The sequence below is a fragment of the Fusarium musae genome, chromosome 9, assembly GCF_019915245.1.
Source record: "Fusarium musae strain F31 chromosome 9, whole genome shotgun sequence".
NCBI classification, from domain to species: Eukaryota; Fungi; Ascomycota; class Sordariomycetes; order Hypocreales; family Nectriaceae; genus Fusarium; species Fusarium musae.
Genome location: NC_058395.1, coordinates 2680097 through 2699545, shown reverse-complemented (window position 1 = coordinate 2699545; position 19449 = coordinate 2680097). Strand labels below are relative to the sequence as shown.

Here is a 19449-nt window from a genome sequence, read left to right as displayed (position 1 = left end):
GCAGAAATTTCCACCCTTGGCCTCTTCTCGAAATGCTTCCTAATATTTGGCAGATCCCTAGCTGTTGCAAAGATTCTCACTCCCAGATCCTGCAATATCGACAGGATGTTGAAAAGCTTGGGGAGGAAGGGGCATTCGTCAAGTGCATCAAGAATGATAATCGTGGTCATTGACTTGGCAATCGCCTCAAGGACATGGATCAGATCGGTCACCATTAGATTCTGAGACCCTTTCTCATACAGGGCCGACGCTTCTTGGGGGATGGAAGGGCAGCCACGGAGCGCTTGAGCGATCAGGCTTCGTAGGACAAGGCTCACAGTTTCCTTGGGCCTGCTGCTGCTGAAAAAATGCGAGGCGATGGCCGTACCGGGTACGTTATCAGACTTGACATGCCGAAGAACGATGGCGCTGTTATGAGTGGAGTTAGTATCCTCGAGTTGCCTACTCATATGTTACCAGTGGAATTCTTACGTCAATACTGTTTTTCCAGCACCAGCTATAATTCTTCAGTATTCATATGTCAAGATAGGGAGAAGAACTGACGTTGTCCGTATCCCCAGACGACGGGTGTTGAGCCGCTCCGCCAAGATTGATAGAAAGAGCCCGATAGAAATGTCTGCCATGTGGAGGGACAGTAGTCGTCCAGATGAGAAGTTGAAGCCTCAATGGCGACATCTAATTTGTACCAGGTGATTATTTCTTTTGCTTCGGTAGCTATATATGCACGTTATGGCGGGCTCGTCCACTAGCTAGCTATACAGATGCATTTGCGAGAAAGACTTACTTTGTCTAATGTCTTGCAACTCTTTGTTCGTCGCGATTGCCATGGTTCTTGACAAATAATCAGCTAATATTCCCTTAACAGTTAATCAACCTACAAATTATCAGCTTGCAAGGCAGATGAGAAAATCCCATTATACCGATGCAACATATTTACTTTGTCCAGCAACTCGGATTCTGACAACGGCCAAGCCAAAGCAGCCACCTTGGCCTTTATTCTACCATACGACAGCTTTTTCTGCAGCTTTGCCCTCAGGGATTCTACTTCCAGTTGACAGTCGTGTAAAGCCTTGCTGAGAGTCTGGCTGTTCTGGCCGTTGAACCTCTGGGTCCGAATGAGGTCTTCGAGCTGTAGCATGACAGAGGTGAGCGTTGTAAGCTCCGCAATGTACGAGGTTAGCGATTTAGGCGCACCCCGAACGCTGGCGATGTAGGTGTAACTGAGCTTGGTGACTTCTATCGCTAGACTCAGGAGGCCCGCGGCGCCGGACGCGATACCGAGGGCTTCGGCCATTTCGGTTCTGCTACTGTACTCAGGATGAAGCGAGGTTTTTGGCTGCCTGTTGGAAGTGATCAGCCGCGCGGGGTTTATTTCAGCTGGAGAAGCTGTCTCACTCGAACGGGACTAAGATTGTAGTTGGCGTAATTGAAGCAGTCTTACTGGCCGCAGCTGCAAATGTAATCAGCCCTGATAATAATAGCTACAGTAGCAACATGGGGTCTTGTGATAGCGAATGGAATATGTCGCAAGGACATTATTTACAATAAACCCTCGGTATTTGTTCAAGGAATTGATCTGTGTTCTCTTCTTTTAAAATAGGATCGTGAGGATCAGAAAACCCAACCCGTGGGGAACATCGCGTTTCCCTCAGCTGATATATGTCCGGATAATGTGTTTCTTAAAGCGAATCGAATCACGGATATAATTATTAGAATGTACAGAAAAGCAGTTACATTATCACTCCCTTATCCTGTTATTCTTGGCCAATCCCTACAAAGACCAAAAAGTCTTCGACAAACCTTCCCGTACTCTCTCACGAAATTAAAATGCTTCCACGATCCTATGCCATGGTGGCATAATCTCGCTGCGGGGTCTGTCGTCGGTTTTCTGCCCATAATATCGTTACGGGTCCCGTGACTCAGACTTTGTAACGTTAGCAGTCTGAGAAAAGGTAGATTATGTTTGGAGGAAATGAACTTACTGAAAGCCGGTAATAGGGAGAATAAGTATGTCTTCGACCAACTTAGATTTTCCCCCATCCTTGACACCTGTCAGGCTGGTCCATCGAAAGCCCATCTGGTCCTCTAGCCAAGATTTGGTTGCAAGAGTAACAGCCGCAGGTCCAGTCCTCTTGAGCGGGTCACTATTTTGAGCCGCTGTTTCATTGTCTCTGGTGCAATTCCGTAGATTGTCCATATATCGTTCGAATACTGGGTGTTGAGGAGCAGAAGCGAATGCCCATTGCGATAGTTGTTGAGGGTACGTGTAGCTTAGGCGCCAGTATGCATCGGACTCTGGGTCATTATCGGCTTCTAGTCCCCAAAGAAGGCTGACTACTGGTGTTTCATAGTCTGGTGTTACCGACGTATTATAATAGCCATAATCTTTTCCTGTTTCCGGGTCTGTCCAGGTATTCATATCAGATCCGCCTATCCAGGCAGCTGGATGCCGTATGAGCTCAGTATCGAGATCCGCATACTACATTAGTTAGAACAGGCTCTGAAATGTCTTCAGAGTATACTGACTATACCGCCAAAGTGCTTGCATACTAAAATGCGAAATACATCGCTTTGTTCAACTGGTGTCAGGAGGGAGTCATAACGCTCGAGAAAGTCGTTCTCGTATTGTTCCACTAACGCACGCATTCCTGTGTCGTCCCAGAAAAAGTATGCCATCGACGGTCCACTATCAACGTAAATCGAGTTCTCCAGCCACAATTCAACCCAAGGCAGTATTCTGGGATCCCAAGTATCGGCCGCTGTCGTTTTCCAAGTTTGGTGGACAATTAATGGGATATCAGAGACGGGTATCCTTCTCTCTCTATTGGAAAGAGCGCTCTGTGAGACGATATGAGCAGCATCGAGAATATTTTGCGGGTTTTTACTGTGCATATCAGCCCAATATGGAGGGATATACCATGCTTCGTTCCAGTGTTAGTGCTGTGAGCATTCTTTGCGACGTACGATGCATGAATGATGAATGTTTCGACTTACCACCTCCCGTGCCATTGAACGAATGGATATGTCTGTAGACTAGTGGGTATTCCCTTGCAATATCCCTTCCCTGGAAGCTAGTTATTGGTGAGCTATTTATGAAGGTCCATGTTGCTGCGAAAAAGAATGATAGAAGGCCCAAAAGTCGTATACGACGGGATGGACGAAGGAATTTGGCATGTATACCACACTGGTGGGTCATGGTTGAAGAAGACGACAGAAGAATGGTGAAGTCATTAAAGAGAAAAGAAGATCATAAAAACCGCTATCATGAAATCTTGGTCACTTTTTCTTTCGATCCAAAAGGTCTATTTAAAGACAAAAAGAGATAGTAAGGGTAGGTAGTTGTTAACAGCGCTATTGACAAAGTCTATCCAGATATAGATGACAGACCTTGAATACTGAGTTCTAATATATGTCTGAGGGATGCAGAGACTCTCTGATGCTACTTTGACTGCATAAAGGACGCTAGATTCGAAAGAGAAACGCAGTATCATTAGGGACAGAGGATATCACGTCTACAAGAGAGCACTTGATCGACTTCGCCACGTATGATTACGACAACTTCAGACTTGAGTGGAATCTTAGCGACCTGATGCGATTCATGGAGGGGTTGCTTATTATGGCTAGCTGATGATTGGGGTGCCAGGATTCCAGCTAACGTCGACTCTGTCGAGTTAGCTTATACGGATATACCGCCGCGGAGGAGGGTGATCATATCACACTATCGAAAGCCTCGTGAATTTCACCAGGTGGAAAGAGTTCTCCTATATTCGCTCCTCCCCTTCCGAAAATTCGCTGGTGACACAGCCTACTAACATAAGTGTCCTCACCAAGTAGGTACGCTAAATCACCCAGAAGGCCAGGCTCGTCTTGGTGTAAAAGCTTGGTATGAACTGTAGATCATGGCGAGACCAGACCCCCCAGTCGGACACAAGACCGAGCACAAAAACTCGACAAGTGACAACGCAGCTAGTAGGGAGCTTGGAAACGCAGCCCTACTACTGTGCACACCGATGACAGTTAAAGGAGATACTGGATTAGGAGGTATATCGCAGATTCATAAAGTACTCAACATGTGCTACACTTAATAGTAAGTTATAACCACAGAAAATTTCAACCACGCAAGATTCCTGACCGACCCTTGGCTAGAAGCCTAAAACATCTCACGGAGCTTTATCTACGCAGTGTTAAACCTGGCGGTCCTCAGGCTACGCGCGTTCACCCCGTGAACTTGGTGCGCAGTGTTCCACGCGGTTCTCAGCCGCTAGCGCAACGGCCAATCGACGGTCATGATGCACAGTTTCAGTCTAAAAAACGCCATGGCCCCTAGTTATGCTTGACTTGCACAAATAAGCAGCCACAAATTCTAAGCCCAATGTTGGCGATCGATGAACAATGAGGACGCGTCATCAGCAGAAAGAGCTCTTGTCACTTGTGAAACACCTGATCTACTGGCTAGCTGAAATGAACTGCTCCTGGTCTCTCCTCCATCACAGCGATGGGCAGTCTAGCGTGCGAGTCACTTGAAACCCAAATGCCCGCTGAAAGGCTCAGTAATAAATGGGAGAGTAAAAGATCGATGTCCGAGTCGGTCGCCCCCATTTCCTTCCATTTCACACTGCACCAGTATCTCTTCTTGCATGTAGAAGACAAGATAACATGAAGGCTGTCACTTACTTCTACATTAAACGCCTCGCCGGGTTTGACGATTACAGGCCACTTCCCTTACAGAAAGATGGCGATTCATACCAAGTCGGCCACGGTCTACCACAATGCGAACAACAGACATCAAGAGCACGGCAAAGGCGTGTCAGATTCTGGCCTGCCACCATCTTTTGTACAACACTGATCATGTACGTCCTATCGAGTCATACTCATCGTAGCCCAGATACACCTACAGCAGCTGATGGCTGAGACAGAGCGCCTTTCTTCTTAGTATTTCCCGTCCTTTTGTCAAACGCCCTTTATACATATGAGACGACACAATTTACGTTTTACGGCCGACTTTTCAGACAAAGTCCAGCATACAATGCTGCGTTATGGGGCACGCACTTGTCGCCCCTTATCAATCCAGCAATGTGTCACTCTCACAACGATTACTGGAGAATTCATCCTCTCTTCTCAGCGCTTGCTGTAGGGTGTGCGAGTGTTGAGGCAGATGTGTGGCTCAGCCCAGATGGAGAAGACCTTCTCGTAGGCCATGAGAAACGCTTCCTTTCCCCCAATCGCACACTTCGATCACTTTACATCGACCCGCTATTGCAGATCTTGGACACAATGAATCGGCCAGCGCCACACGAGGCCTTCAATCCCTTTACGCGGGCCTCTGGTGTCTTTGCCACTGAACCGAATACAACCTTGATACTATTTATCGACGTGAAAGACGATCCAGTGAAGACATGGCCTTTGGTTCTTCGGCAGCTAGGGCCTTCGCGGGATTTGAGATACCTAACCCGCCACGAAAAATCCATGGTCACAAATCAGACATTCTGGCCCGGACCCATAACCATAGTGGGCACAGGAAACATTGTTAAACGGCGCGACATCAACATTGGCACAGACCTTGAAGAATGGCAGCAGCACCACGATACTTTTCTCGACGCTCCTTTACATCTGCTTACTGAAACAGGCTTCACCGAAAGCGACGGGTTTTACGGTCCCTACGAATTGGAAAATGAATTCTATACCGCGTCTGCCCCTTTCAGTAAGGCTGTCGGCAGCGTTAGGACGGGGTTCAATACTCAGCAGATGGAGACTCTGCGGAACCAGCTTCGGATCGCAAAGCATCGAAACCTGAAGTCAAGACTATGGGGGTTACCTGATTGGCCAAGAGGGCATAGGGACTATGTGTGGAAAATACTTGTGGAAGAGGGGATTGATCTACTCAATGCAAATGACATCACCAGTGCAGCGAGTATATATCACCAGCTAGGGCCCCTAAGGGAAGCTTTATGACTGGGTGCAGCTCTATCTTTCATACGTAGTCCTGTACAGCATGGAGGTGACAGTATATAGGGTGGTTGATAGTCTGATAAACCTCTTCTACGAGACATGTAGAACTCGAACGCAGTCGCTGTTGACCAACATATTCTTCAATCTACCATGTTTGTTCTTTGAATCCAGACGCCATGAAGGGAGCAAGATGTCGGGTTTAGCTGGTAATACTTGACGCGTGTCGTATCATTGAGGGCCATAGTGGAAAACAAGTCCTGCAGAGTCAAGACCTCCATGGCAAAGCCACCGACACATTTAGTCCCCCATGGCGATACGCGGCAGCCAATCGAAACGTGAGATGTATTTCAGCCGCCTGCAACTAGTCTGGCGGTCAGACCAGCGGGACGCGTAATCGTCTACTTGCTAGTCTTGTTCTTGAGAATTCTCGCACCCGATGTCATGGTTCATGATCTGATCTCGTCGCTTAGTTTATGCTAAGCTTTTTTGCCAAGACGGGTTCTACCTAGCCCATGTCCCGCAGTAACTATCACTAAGAATGAGTTAGCTGCTCCGCCTCAACTAGAGTTACAAGGGGATGCAATGAAACTTAGGAGCTCTATCCTAGCTGGCAAAAAGCCTTTGGTAAATTTAGGTAAACTTAGGTAAGCTTGGTATAATTTAATTTAGATATAGAGGATTTTAGACTAAGTATTTTTAGGACGTCACTTTAACGCCAGAAGTCTTCTGACACCCTGAGGGGTTACTAACCTTTAGTTAGCCCAAGGGACTGCATTAGTCAAAGTCTAAAGAATCTCAACCCCTAAAATGCTTGTCCAATCAAATGTTTCGACTGACGTGCACAAAATCTCACAGTTGAGTGCCCATCGCTGCAGGGATTGAGAACACCAGCATTTTTCTCACTAGCCTAGGCGTACAGTCCGCACAACACTTGGAAAGTGGTCTCTGAGATCTCTGCTCTGTACCGAGTCGGTCCATGGCCATGTTACGGTGTCGTCGCGATGGCCGTATTCATCAGTACTTACTAAGCCATTCTCGAAGAACTCGCCCTCGAAACGCAACAGCCCGACTCGCTTGTAGATGCCATTGCTAGACTGCACAATCATCCCATAATCGTAACTGATGACTATACATCGGACTGTCATGGGATTGAGGCTGATCGTGTCGGTGCCGAAAGCGAGGTGTGAAGCACTTGTCGCCCCGCCACTTGTAAGATCGAGCGACCACACAATCCCTCTTTGAGGCGTCCCAATGCTCTTTTGAACAACAAAATGAGTCCATCTGCCTTCAAGGGGGTGATCATCCATGGTGACCCAGTGCTGGCTTTTGCGTCTGGTAGGAAATGAATTGCTCTTTGCCCAGGTTCTCGTGGGCCTATAGGGCGCGAGTTCCATGAAAGGCACATCGAAAACCTTGGTAGTGATTCTCAAGATATAGGTCAACCCCAAAGTTGGGTAAGATTGACCGGAAGCAAGCGACCGTGCAAGTGTGTCGTTGAGTTCCACAAGTCCTCCTGCTGTTGTTTCCGCAAATACAGGCACTGTGAAGCTTTTCTCTAAATGCTCGGCGTTGTCCAAGAAGTTCCATCTCACTTCGACTTTCCAGCCAGACCATGACCATGTTGGAAAGCCGTCCCTCTTGGCAAATCCAGTCTTTGGAATGTCTATTTCACTCCATCGTGGCTCCCATAGCATTGCCCAGAGAAGAGCTCCCACGACATCATTATACTTCGCTTTTGCAACATGGTAAACATCTTTCCTATCCAGGTTTGAGAGTTGACAGCCAACCCATCGTAGTGGCAGACCCCAGTACTGTTCTACTGATGGTTCTAGCTGGGCATAGAAGCCGAAAATGCCCTCCATTGCTCTCAGCACATCAGAGTCGTATGTAAGTTCACGCTTGGAGTATGCTTCCAGGTTTGTCATGAATCTCCAGCTACTTGGTAAATATACCCCGCTATCTGAGTCTTCGTATAGAATACGCTCAAAGATAGGGAAAACTACACGTTCGCAGCTTTCAAAGTCATGTATCAATTCCTCGGCACAGGTCATGCTTCCACATTGGTAGAAGACCTGATCATCAGCAAAGATGACGCACCTGCGAGAGAACACTGCTTCCTGGTATGTCCAACCCCTAGTTGACCATTTCGAGGCGCCCACGTGATTTGTAAACGCTATGGGCTTGTATCTCCACGTCGTTCCGTTGAGGGTGAAGGTGTTTGGAATTGTACGGGGGCATTGCCCTACACCGGGTAAACCGTGCAATGAACTCTCACCCGCGGCAGCTATTATGGTGACACTTGCTTGGTTGTCTAAGGCCCGGTTAGCTGTTTTTCCGAACCTCACGTTCGTGTCGTTCTCGAGGACGTACAGATAGTATTCATCTGACCCAACTGGCAGTTCATGTCTTGAGTGTTTGTTTGATCAATACACAGCTGATCAATCCATATATATCGAAACCCGAGCTGTATTGTGACATGAATGGCGTCTTTGATCACGGCCTTAGACATGACGGCTCGATCGCTTTCGTTGAGATTAGACGAGGAACCCCATACGTAACTGAGGGCAACATATTCAACAAACGCCGTCAACTCCACCACAGTCTTGGCCTTGCAGTCCAGTAGCCTGAACTTGGGGATCTGCAACGGAATTGCTGTAAGCATCTGGCACGATTTCCCATGAGTGCTGCAACAATGGGCAATCCAGTTCCTAATCATGTGATAATCAACCTGTTTCGGATCCACCTGTCGATACTGCCCAATTCTGCCTGGCGCCTCAGGCATATCCTTGTCAGTTATCTGTAGAATATATTCCAATTGGTTATTGAGTCGCATAACAACGTGATCTATTCCGTCAAAGATGGACCTGTTGAGTTGCACTGTTATTGGATCTTGTGATTTGGCAGCAATCTCCTTTCGATGCAACTGTGAAGTGAGGAACCGGCACGAAGGGCATGTGGAAGTCTCAGAAATATGTAGGAAGACGTCAGTACCGCCAGTTCCGTAGAGACTACCCTTCGAACATATCTGGGTCAGATTGACGGATTGACATTGTGTACAAAGGTCTTTGCTTTGCCAGCCTGGGCCGCTTGCCCAAGCTACCAATCTTCTATTGGAGTCTTGAAGAATCAATGGGTCGTCAGTGATATTCGAGGATACCCGAATGTGTAGCAAGTTGGTACGACTGCCGAGGACATACTGACCTTTACTGTTAGCTTGGCTCAATTTTGAACCGCAAAACTTCATCTCCACAGTCTCTTTGTTTCCATTCATGCCAGTTAATGCTGGTAAGCAATGCTGTTTACCTCGGTATTGTCAAGATAATCTTTCAGAGGTTGACGTCCTGGTGATGCGAGGCGCAGACTTAAACAAAAAGCAGCGCGGCACTGAAACTCTGTCAGGACTAGAGTAAAAGGTTTGTACTGGGATCTTAGTTGAAACTTCACTCTCCCTGAGAGGGGTTAGTGGGACTTTAATAATAACTATGTTGTCGCACAGTTCTGGTCGTCCCGCTGGGTTTCAGCACCCATAACCCAGTATACCAATGGGACTACGCCACGAGGGCTACTTTCGAAGTTACACAATGAGAGATTCTTCCAAAACCAGGGTTAGCCCGGTGTAATATCATTGGCTAATTCAGGTTATTTTTTCAAGCATCAAGTTGTTTCACAACATTCGCAAGATAATGCCTAACATGGTTATTCAGTGATGTACCCCTTGCTGTATTTTTTCCTCGTTGAACCAGGTAGAGCAAAATCAACTTTTGAACGAATGTCTTACGTCAAATTAAACCAGTTCAATTATGATTCGAACGAGCTCGCTTATCTGTATGCAGTTCCTTCATTTGTCCGGTAGTTGTCATGAAGCCATGCTTTGAGAGGCATAGCGAAACGGTTTGTCGTATAAATACAATGCATCCCCTTGTTTCAGACGACAAGTAGTATAGTATGTTCCAAGTTAGTAAATTATATAGTTAAGAAGCATGGTAAACATAACGCATATGTTTCTTGCGTAATCCTTTTAATTTAGGTATCTGAAGTGTCGTATGGAGAGAGCCGAGTGGTTATGCGCCTAGCATGGTTCTTTCGACCAACTCCTATGCCCACCTTTCTTGTCGAAACCAAAGATTCTTGGCTTCTAGTTTATTTGCGGCCTTCCTTCCAATCATCCCACAGCCCCTCCTTCTCCATAGTAGCTCGAAAGTGCTTTACTATGTAATCACTTGCAGGCTGTCCAGGTGGTATAGTGAAAGTGATCTCATCGGGATTGACTTCAACCTTGATACCCTGTGCTTTCCACTCGTTTGCAAGTTCTTGGACCTTTTCTTGGTCCCCGGCTTCATTACCCTTTCGGGTAAAAATGATCGTCCTGGACAGCTCGGGCATTTTAAGGCTACTCTTGTTCGTCTTTGTACGTTGTAAAGCGATCATGTATATTGCTGTGCTTTTAAAAAATATTTGGTTTGTGTAGAGTGATCCTGGTGCCTTTTGGACAGGAGAGAAATCTCCAACATATATACCTACACCCAAAAACTATCACTGACGTTTTGCTATGGTGAACCGATATTCGCTGGCCGATCAGGAAGTCCTGATACGGAGACCAAACCGAGTCCCTGATCAGAGGACGTGTCAGTTCAGGGAGAGTCACAATGACTCGTAGGGAAATGTACAGCTTTTCGCATCATCCCTGGCGGAGTGGCAAGATCAATGGCAAACTGAGCTCTTGGGCGCGATTGGCGATCAATGGTGATCATAGCATACCTGTCAAACGAGGATAGTGAACAAGTAAAGAACTGTTAAGTACGAAACTTTCTAAGAGATCTTAGATAGGTGCATAAAATATCAGATGTATTTGCTCGCTTTTTTTTTTATAATGAACGTATATTTCGATTTGCAACAGGTCCGATTCTAGGAATGCTCATGGTCATAGTGGTTGTGATTCATATATTTGCAGTCATTCGACTCTAGCCCTCAAGAATCACTGAGTTGTAGCCAGACTATCACTGCTGACTTCGAAAGTCAGTGACTGGATTCATTGATTTGGTTCCGGTTTGCGCCCTGGGCCACAGTGATTATGATTTCCTAAACCACTCAATCAGGACGACACACGGATATAAATATATCGCTAGCTCGGAGCAACTCTCTCCTCCTGAACCCATCAAACATAAGCGCTTTCACTACTGAAGTCTTGACAATAAACAGAATGAGCACCAATGAGAAAGACCGTACATTTTTTCCTTCGCAAGAAGGACAATGTGACAAACCCGGAAGCAAAACTACCAAAGCTCAAAGGGCTCAACGATGACAGGAACTGCGAAATGCACGACGGTGGAGCCATTCTTCAACTAAAGAACCGATTTCAATTCAATTCCTTCGGTTGTATGGCAGAAGTGACGGATTTGGTGTCCAAAAGTGGGTTTGGAGAGTGCTGGAGACGTGTGTGAGGCGCGTGATGTGAGCCATCAGCTGCGGGGACTATCAACGAGAGATGGAGGCAATTTCACTACGTGGTGAAACCTGAGGCTACTGGGATAACTGAGGAGGATAAGAAGAAGGCGAGTTCTTGTTAGATTGGATCTGGGCCGAACAGTAATGCCGGAAGCATCCGCTTTGACAATGAGCGACTGCGGAAATCTCAATACAAGCGGTTTACATGGTCTCACTGCTCTCGAAGCCGATGAACTTGGATTCAGTTTATTATCTGACTCTCATGTCACTGCTCTTCATCTGATGAGTTAATAGTTACCGGCCCATGAGAGTCATTGCGGGTTTAGCTCAGCGACCAAGGTAAAGCACTCTGCGCAAGTCCCTGAGCAGAGGTAAATACTCACACCCAATTGGCTGTCTGATAGTTCTCTTTACGAAACAAGCTACTCCGCTAATCACTGCACTGCTGTACAATGATAATCCGACTGCAAACACGTATGCCACCACAATGGAGAGCTCAACAGAAACAGCGATGCCTGGTTTCACAACGAGACCCCAGCTCACAGGAATCAACGGTACATCTGGCCATTATGGAAAACTTGGCGAAGTTGGATGATAATATCACACTCGAATTCCTTGCGAGGAACATGGTAGTAGGCCGGGATGGATACAACATGACTGTCAGGGGGGAAAGGAGTCGAGGAAGGATTAGAAGGTCCAACAAAGTTGAATCCCATCCCCCCAAATCAATGTTGTTCGCCAATAGTGATGCTCAGCGTTGAGGCAAAGAGCTCAAACCGCTCACGTACCACTACTAGCCGCTGCTCATCACAGGTGCATAGTGAGCCATGCCAGTGTCTCACTAATATCTTCCCTATATCCGTGAATGATATTCGCTTTTCACACAAGCACCACTGCAAGTTAGTGCCAGTGACAATGTTACCTCCGTAGAAGAGCCAAGGTTTAGGTATAAAAATCATCAATCTGCAGCCAGCCTTTAATCTCAACCTTTGCTCATCTACTTTTTATTACATGAATCTCGACAACTCTTGGTACAAATACAAAGAAGTCACCACAGGTCAAACTTCACAATGTCGAAGAAGGAGCCGAAAGGGGTTGCAGTCACCAAGTTCACCAGAATCAGAAGTACACCTGGCAATGAGCAGAAACTTCAGGAGCTTGCCAGAGAGTATGGAGATCATGGCGCCCACATCGTCATTACTGCTGTCACAATGAGTGTCGGACTACCAGCGAGGGGGAAGTTCCGACTTGGGGGCGAATATACAATCAAAAAGTTTTTGAAGCAGATGAAAGATCGAGGGTTGATGGATGATTGGCATGTGGATGACTGATGACACTTTTATTGTGGTTAATCTTTTATATAGCATGGAGATGGCGGGGTGAAGAGCGAATCAGATCCTGGAATCTAAAATTGAAACTGCCTGACTGCTTCTTCACACACTAGTTTCAGGGGACTTGGTTTGACTCCACGGACGCTCTTATGTAGTGGGTGTTCATATCGATGCATTCATCATTCAATACTACCTGAATGCTATCTATAATCTCAGTAATTTGTGATATCGATGTTACTTTATTAAATTTAACCTAAGATTATGCCTTTTATCTTTTCCTTTATTCCCACTTAGATCTGTTCTGCTCGAGAAACTCCTTCCAAGTGACAGGCTTCTCATCGAGAAGATCCAAGCTCTCCTTGAGATCAGCATCGCCGTAGTATCCAGGGTCCTCCAAGAGCATCATGTTCTCAGTCAGCTCCTTTGCGATGGGGGCAGGGAGGAAAGACTCATAGACATCGGCGGGGACTTGATTGAAGGTGGCGGGCTTTCCGATGACTTCGCTGAACTCTGAGACGATTCTGTTGGGAGAGTAGTAGTCGGTGGCAGCGAAGATGCGCTTGTTGATGGTTCCGGGGAAGTTCTTGATTGCGGCCTTGACGAACTTGCCTGGGGAGAGTTAGCAGTAGTCCATGTGGCTGTATATGATGGACTTACCCATGTCGGCGTTGACGTCAAAGAGAGGAACCTTGGCCTTATCACCATCAGCAGGGAGGACCCAACCATAGCTACCGTCTTCATTCTTGCGAATCGAAGTGAAGAGGTTGGAAGCAAAGAAGCCAGGAAGAACAAAAGTGGCAGGGACATTGATCTGTCGGATGTACTCCTCAATCTCGGCCTTGCCCTCAAAATGCTTGATGTGAGTAAGACGACCGTTGCTAATCTTGTTGGTGTCAAGAAGAGACGAGAAGATGAGTTGTTTGACGCCTGCAGTCTTGCAAGCGTCGGCGACAGCCTTGCCCTGAGCGATCTCGCCGTTACCACTGTTTGTCTCCCAATAGTTTGTGACGAGGAAGACAGTGTGAGCGTCCTTGACAGCTGGAGCGACTTGCTCAGCGGTGTTCATGTCGGCCTGTAGAGTAAAGTCAGATTTGTGTTTTTTTGGTGGAGAAGGAAGGCGATTTAACTCACAGCAACGACTTCAACGCCCTTTGAGGAGAGGGCTTGAGCAGCTGGCTTGGAGACATCGCGGGTGATGCCACGAATCTTGAACTCCTTGGAGAGAGCGGGGTCGTTGAGGATGGCGCGAACGACAGAGCCGCCCTGGTTGCCAGTGGCGCCGAAAACGGTCAGAATCTTGGACATTTTGAGTTATTTGTTATTGGTGAGTGTGAAAGAGTATGTTGATTGGGTGAATGGATTGAGAGTGAGTTGATAATGAGACTGTCATTGAAGACGAGGAGTCGTCTTTATAGATCCATGACACAACCGTGATGGTGTATCCAGCCCAGCCACAGAGCTGCATGCATGCATAATGGCACAGAAATCCTTAGCAATCGAACCTCGTCCACTAGCAGAGATGAATAAGGTGCCAGATGCAGCCTCATACAGCAGCGGAGTCCGTGGCCATGATTGGTATAATCATTGAGTAAGCCGTATACCAGAGTCGGAATGTCGGGCAACGCCAAGACATCGAGATGCAGCCCTAACTGAACAGAGAGATCACGATTGGTGAGATTAATTGTTAGTGATGGGGAAATATGGAGATGCACAATGACAAAGCGAGAGTCGTGCAGTAGTGGGGATGCACTAAGATTAGTAACACTTGAAAAGCCCCTCTCCCTTTTAACGCGCGGGGCTCGGGAAACGATGCGAATACCGGGCGGGAAATGCAGACTTTGGATCTGTAATTCGGATATTTCAAGAATGCCAATGCCGACTTGTCCATTTTTTCGTCGAGGTCAACAATGATTCACGCGCGGGGCTAATCGCCCCGTGGTCAACGCGCAGATCGATACGAGGAACGATGATCACGTGGTGATAAGAAGCTCAGGTCACGTGCGCTCATCTCATTATGCATCAGCTCTCACCAAAGCTTTCAGGCAGGGCGAGGGCGCGTCAACGCTCACCTCCCTTACTCAAATCACGCGCGCAACACCTCAAAAATGGCCGAATCTCACTCCGACCTGAGCGAAAATGAGATTCATAACGAGCGCTCTCAAGAAGAATCCAGCGAAAATGAATCCGGCGCTGAAGCCTTCGAGTCCGACGATGATGATTCCGACGGCGGAGGCTTGCTAGACACCATGGCCGCTGACGGCAGCGACGAAGAATCCAGCGATGATGAAGATGACGACATATATCACCGCGAAAACCTCACCCAGGATCCGTATCTCGACTCGTTCCCCCAGTTTGGTCGCCTTCCTAGTGAGTTGCGCAACACCATCTGGGAGCTGTTCTGTCCGGAACTTTGCGCTCGCCATCGCGTTCTTGACTTTCAGATCTCGTACGGAACAGCCCTGCATCCCGACGCGGCGAGTTCTTTTGTTTGGACTGTGCGCGACGGTATTGCGCTTGGTGATCAGACAAAGAACCTCCGCGCGGTGTTTGCTGTTCACAAGGAGTCGCGCGCTCTAGCCACCAATGCCTTTCCTGATTCTCTGAGCATCGATGCTGGGTCTGGAGACGCCACTGTTCGCTTCAACCGAAATTCTGATGTTGTTCTGATGAACGGTCTCAGCTGTCCACCGGGCAGGATGGTGTTTCACCTACCAGGTTTCGCTAGTGAGGTCAAAAACTTTGCGCTTGGCGGGCCTAACATCCTTGATGACCTGAGCGGTCCCGACGTACCAGCGCTCTTGAGGCAGTTCACCCAGCTGGAGTGCTTCTACGTGAACATCTCGAGCACGGATTGCCAAAAGTCGACTTTGGGCTGGTGCACATCGGATCTCATCAGCCGGTATCAAACGCAAACATACGAGAAACAGCCTGGTCTCGGAGAAGACCTGCAGTTCTTGTGGTGCTGGCCCGATTTGCAGCGACATCCCGACTTTGCGAGATTCCAGATCGACAGGGATACTTGGGATAATTTGCCTGATCCTCTTGGCAGCGAGTTGGAGCAACGAGGTCTCAAGGCATGGCCTATGGTTGCTTTTGAGTACGAGCGCGGACTTCGACGGTTTGAGTTGCTGCAGACACTTGGGCCGGACCTCGGCGACGACACTTCGGATGAAGATGATGACGACGACGATGATGATGATGGCAACAATGGACCTGATCTCGATGAGTATGAAAGCGATGGTATTGACGACGATGAGATTGTCGAGACGTACGACCCCTCAGACGAAGAGGGCATCTCATTAGCCAGCGGCTCCCCTCCGCCCGCCCCCCAAGAAATCTCCGACGATGAGGATGACGACGGCGCCGGCGCAAACTTTTCAAGCCCTGAACCTGAGCCAGAAGCAGCGCCTGTACAGCGCGGACGCAAACGACGAGTAGTTTCCGATTCTGACGATGAAGACGAGGAGGACGTCGAACCTACAGCGAAGCGCGCGAGGACACGAGTTGTTGAATCTGACGACGAAGACGATGAGCCAGATGTACCGCAAGGGCAGACACGACAGCGCTCTAGGGCGGTTATGTCAGATGACGAGGATGAAGACGAAGGCGGCGTGTCCAAGGAGCCCCACGCAAGCGAGTCCTCCAGCGAAGAAAGCGAAGAAGAAAGTGACGAGTTAGAAGACGAAGACGCACCGCCCAAGAAATTGTCTCTCGCTGAGAGACTCCGTCTTCATCGACAAGAAAACCCAGTTGACGATGATTCAGATGCAAGCAGCAGGACTGCAGACGAGGAGAGCGAAGAAGAGCGGAATCCTTTCACGATGGGCATGGCGGATGAGTCAGATGGAGAAGGTGAGGATGGCTATGATGAAGATGACTATTAATTCCATACCATTCTCTCATGTTTGAGTATCCGTAAATTTTTAATAATAGAGAAACAATCCCAGCGATGGATCAAACAGTCTTCCCAGCTGCGAGCAGCTCAACAAACTGCTCTATCCTCTTCCTCCTCGTCTCCGGCCTCTTCGCCGTTTCCAACCTCCATAAAAAACTATATCTCTTCGTCTTACCCAACCCCGTCCAAAACTCCCCCGCCGCTTCATTCCCCTCTATCGCATTTTCAAAATCCTCTGGCACAGTTACATTACTCGACGATGAATACGCCCTCTCCCAGCGCCCATCCTCCCTCGCGGCATCAACCTCCGCCTGCCCCGCAGGTTTCATGCGACCCGCGGCTATCAAAACCGCGACTTTGTCAACATTACGCTGGGACCAGAGACTTTTCTTCCGACGGGGCGTGAAGCGCTGTATGAAGTGCGTGGCGTCGAGGGATTTGCGCTGGCCGTCGATCCAGCCGTAGCAGAGGGCTGTGTCGAGAGCTTGGTCGTATGTTATTGAGGGGATGGGGGCGTTCTTTTTTGCGATTTTGAGCCAGAGGCCGGTTTGGTTGGTGGAGTGGTTTTGGGAGAGGTAGGATTCGAATGAGGATGGGGTTGGGAAGAGCTTGGTTTCTGGGGTGGTTGCGGAGGGGGGTGTAGGTGTTTGAGGTGGGGGTTGGAGACGGGTTAGTCTTTTGGCGGTTGATCTTGTTGTTCGTGACATTTTCTGTATTTGTCAGAGCGTGATGTTCACGGTTGAGGTTGCGTTGAGGCTGACACAAGGAGATCACAGAAGGACCACGCTAAGCCAGATCCAATCATTGAACGCCCAACATCTTCAATTCATTTTTCTCTAATCCGTGACGATTCTTGAAAAGCCAAATATTACATACACCAATTAATTATGACAGTTTGACTCATCTTGCTCCAGCTACATCCCAAAAGGTTGTAATTCAGAAATGTGTAGGGTAGCCCAAGACGCGTCAACGTCTCGGAGAGAACAGCGATTCCACCGCACGTGATGGGAAAAGCTTCGCAATAAGCCCTTGAGTGGTGGATACCCAGGGAGAAAGTCTCGATTACAATGTCGCAGCATCTCTTTAGTCTCCGAAGGATTGTTTGAGAACGATGCCAGTGGTAAAGAGACCATGTCTTCAGTGTAAAGGTGAGATCGTCGCGTCGGTGGCTGGATGCGGGGTGCTGACAGTGCCTCAGAAAAACATGTCAAATGTAGGCGAATTCACTGAACCGAGCAGACATGGATGATGTCTGATTGATTACAGGCGATGAAAGGCAGCCGAGATGCCACCGATGTATTATCAAGAACTTATCTTGTGCTCGACCTCCCAAGAAAACTGTCTTTCGAAATGCATCGACTGGACCTTTGACGAATCAGACTTGGGTCAACAGTGAGATAAGAGACTGTAAGTCACTGACAAAAGATACTATCGCACTCAAGAAAGGCATTAATCATTCAACAGTCAATGCCAATCCGCAAAGTGCACTAGAAGGAGGTGCAGGTGCATCTTCGACAGCCCCAGCAGATTTCAACGACTCTACAGAGACAACTTACAATGAACCCCCAAGAAGCAACCCAGTATTCCAAGTGGCAAACACATCAGCTGGAAACTCACCTAGCTACCCTTCTTCGCCATGGCCGCAGGCGACAGGTCGATCACCCACGGACCTGCCCAGCACCTCGAGCGCATACACCGTAACCCACGACCATTCATCTCCGTATGGTCCACCGCAAGATCATGTTCCTTCTCCGCGATCACACCAGCCGTACAACTCACAAGAAGTAACGAAATTCCCACTTGAGGATCCGCAAGAGGCGTGCTTACTTCGATACTTTGTTGAAGAGCTGTCACATTGGGTACCGATCTTCCACTTATAGCTGATGATAAATGCTAACGTGAGCAGCTTGATCTGTGCGATGAGAGACGGCACTTTCAACTCGTTGTACCCCTCCGCGCTCGACACCATCCACCACTTCTCTACGCCATATTCGCCCTCTCAGCGCGCCATCTAAGCCGTCTGCCGAAATACAAAACACCACAGGGAATTCTCTACCAGGGCCAATTGCTACCCAAACTCACACCCCACGACGCAGTAGAATACACGTTGAAGTGCATCCCCGCTCTACGAGACTTTCACCTCATCCAAGACGACGAAAAGCTCGAGAGCATCATCGCCACAGCCGGTAAGACCCCCACCAAACAGAGTAGGAATAGCTCAAACTGAAAGGTTGCAGTTATTCTCCGGCAGTTGGAAGAGATCGACGACGAGGAAGATCAAGAGCAGGAGCGGAACCAAAGGCGGAACGCGAAGCCTCAGGTTAATTTCCTAGCTATCATAGACGCTGTGCTGAGAAGTCCACCGTCGCGGACCCTCTTTGGCCGCCGATCACTTATCCAAGCGGCGTATTGGATGGCCGTTCGCCAGGAGCTGTACCACTCATTTACAAAGCGCCATCCGCCAAAGATGGTGCTAGATCCAGAGTATGGAAACGGTGCATCAAAGGCGAATAAGATTGTTCTTCACACGGCGCAGGTTGCGAAATGGCGATGGGCTGATGGCTCCGAACAAGAATGGCGTATGTACTACCCATTGATTGAGTGGTGGTGAGACTAACGGGTTCAGTGCGACTTCAGAAGCAGGGCGAGGTTCTGGAGGATGAAGCAAGGAGGGAGTATCAGCCATTCTATGTACGACCAGCTGACAGGTCGAATGGGGAGATATTCCCGATAATCTGGTACTCGTCCGCGCTGGAGGTGACAACCATGCAGCTCAGCATTATAGCGAAGATGGTGCTAATGGCAGAGAACCCCTTCCTCGGGTAGGCC

General features: G+C 48.3%; 4 protein-coding genes across 4 annotated transcripts; 2 read left to right on the top strand and 2 right to left on the bottom strand.

Annotated features, from left to right (window-relative positions):
- Window positions 1-10089: 10089 nt before the first annotated feature.
- J7337_012079 (uncharacterized protein) lies at window positions 10090-10332 on the bottom strand (the record flags this gene model as incomplete). Its single annotated transcript, XM_044829609.1, is given in 2 exon segments — window positions 10090-10157; window positions 10170-10332. The coding sequence occupies 2 exon segments, from the start codon at window positions 10330-10332 to the stop codon at window positions 10090-10092; spliced, it is 231 nt and encodes a 76-aa protein (XP_044676284.1).
- A 2673-nt stretch (window positions 10333-13005) lies between these two features.
- Window positions 13006-14030, bottom strand: J7337_012078 (uncharacterized protein; the record flags this gene model as incomplete). The annotated part of the gene is made up of 3 exons (XM_044829608.1): window positions 13006-13334; window positions 13383-13797; window positions 13857-14030. 3 exons carry the CDS (start codon window positions 14028-14030, stop codon window positions 13006-13008), a joined length of 918 nt encoding a protein of 305 aa, XP_044676283.1.
- An 800-nt stretch (window positions 14031-14830) lies between these two features.
- Window positions 14831-16609, top strand: J7337_012077 (uncharacterized protein; the record flags this gene model as incomplete). The annotated part of the gene is made up of 1 exon (XM_044829607.1): window positions 14831-16609. The coding sequence occupies one exon, from the start codon at window positions 14831-14833 to the stop codon at window positions 16607-16609; it is 1779 nt and encodes a 592-aa protein (XP_044676282.1).
- Window positions 16610-18256: 1647 nt separating this feature from the next.
- Window positions 18257-19231, top strand: J7337_012076 (uncharacterized protein; the record flags this gene model as incomplete). Its single annotated transcript, XM_044829606.1, has 3 exons — window positions 18257-18340; window positions 18527-18806; window positions 18858-19231. The coding sequence occupies 3 exons, from the start codon at window positions 18257-18259 to the stop codon at window positions 19229-19231; spliced, it is 738 nt and encodes a 245-aa protein (XP_044676281.1).
- Between the last annotated feature and the right edge of the window lie 218 nt (window positions 19232-19449).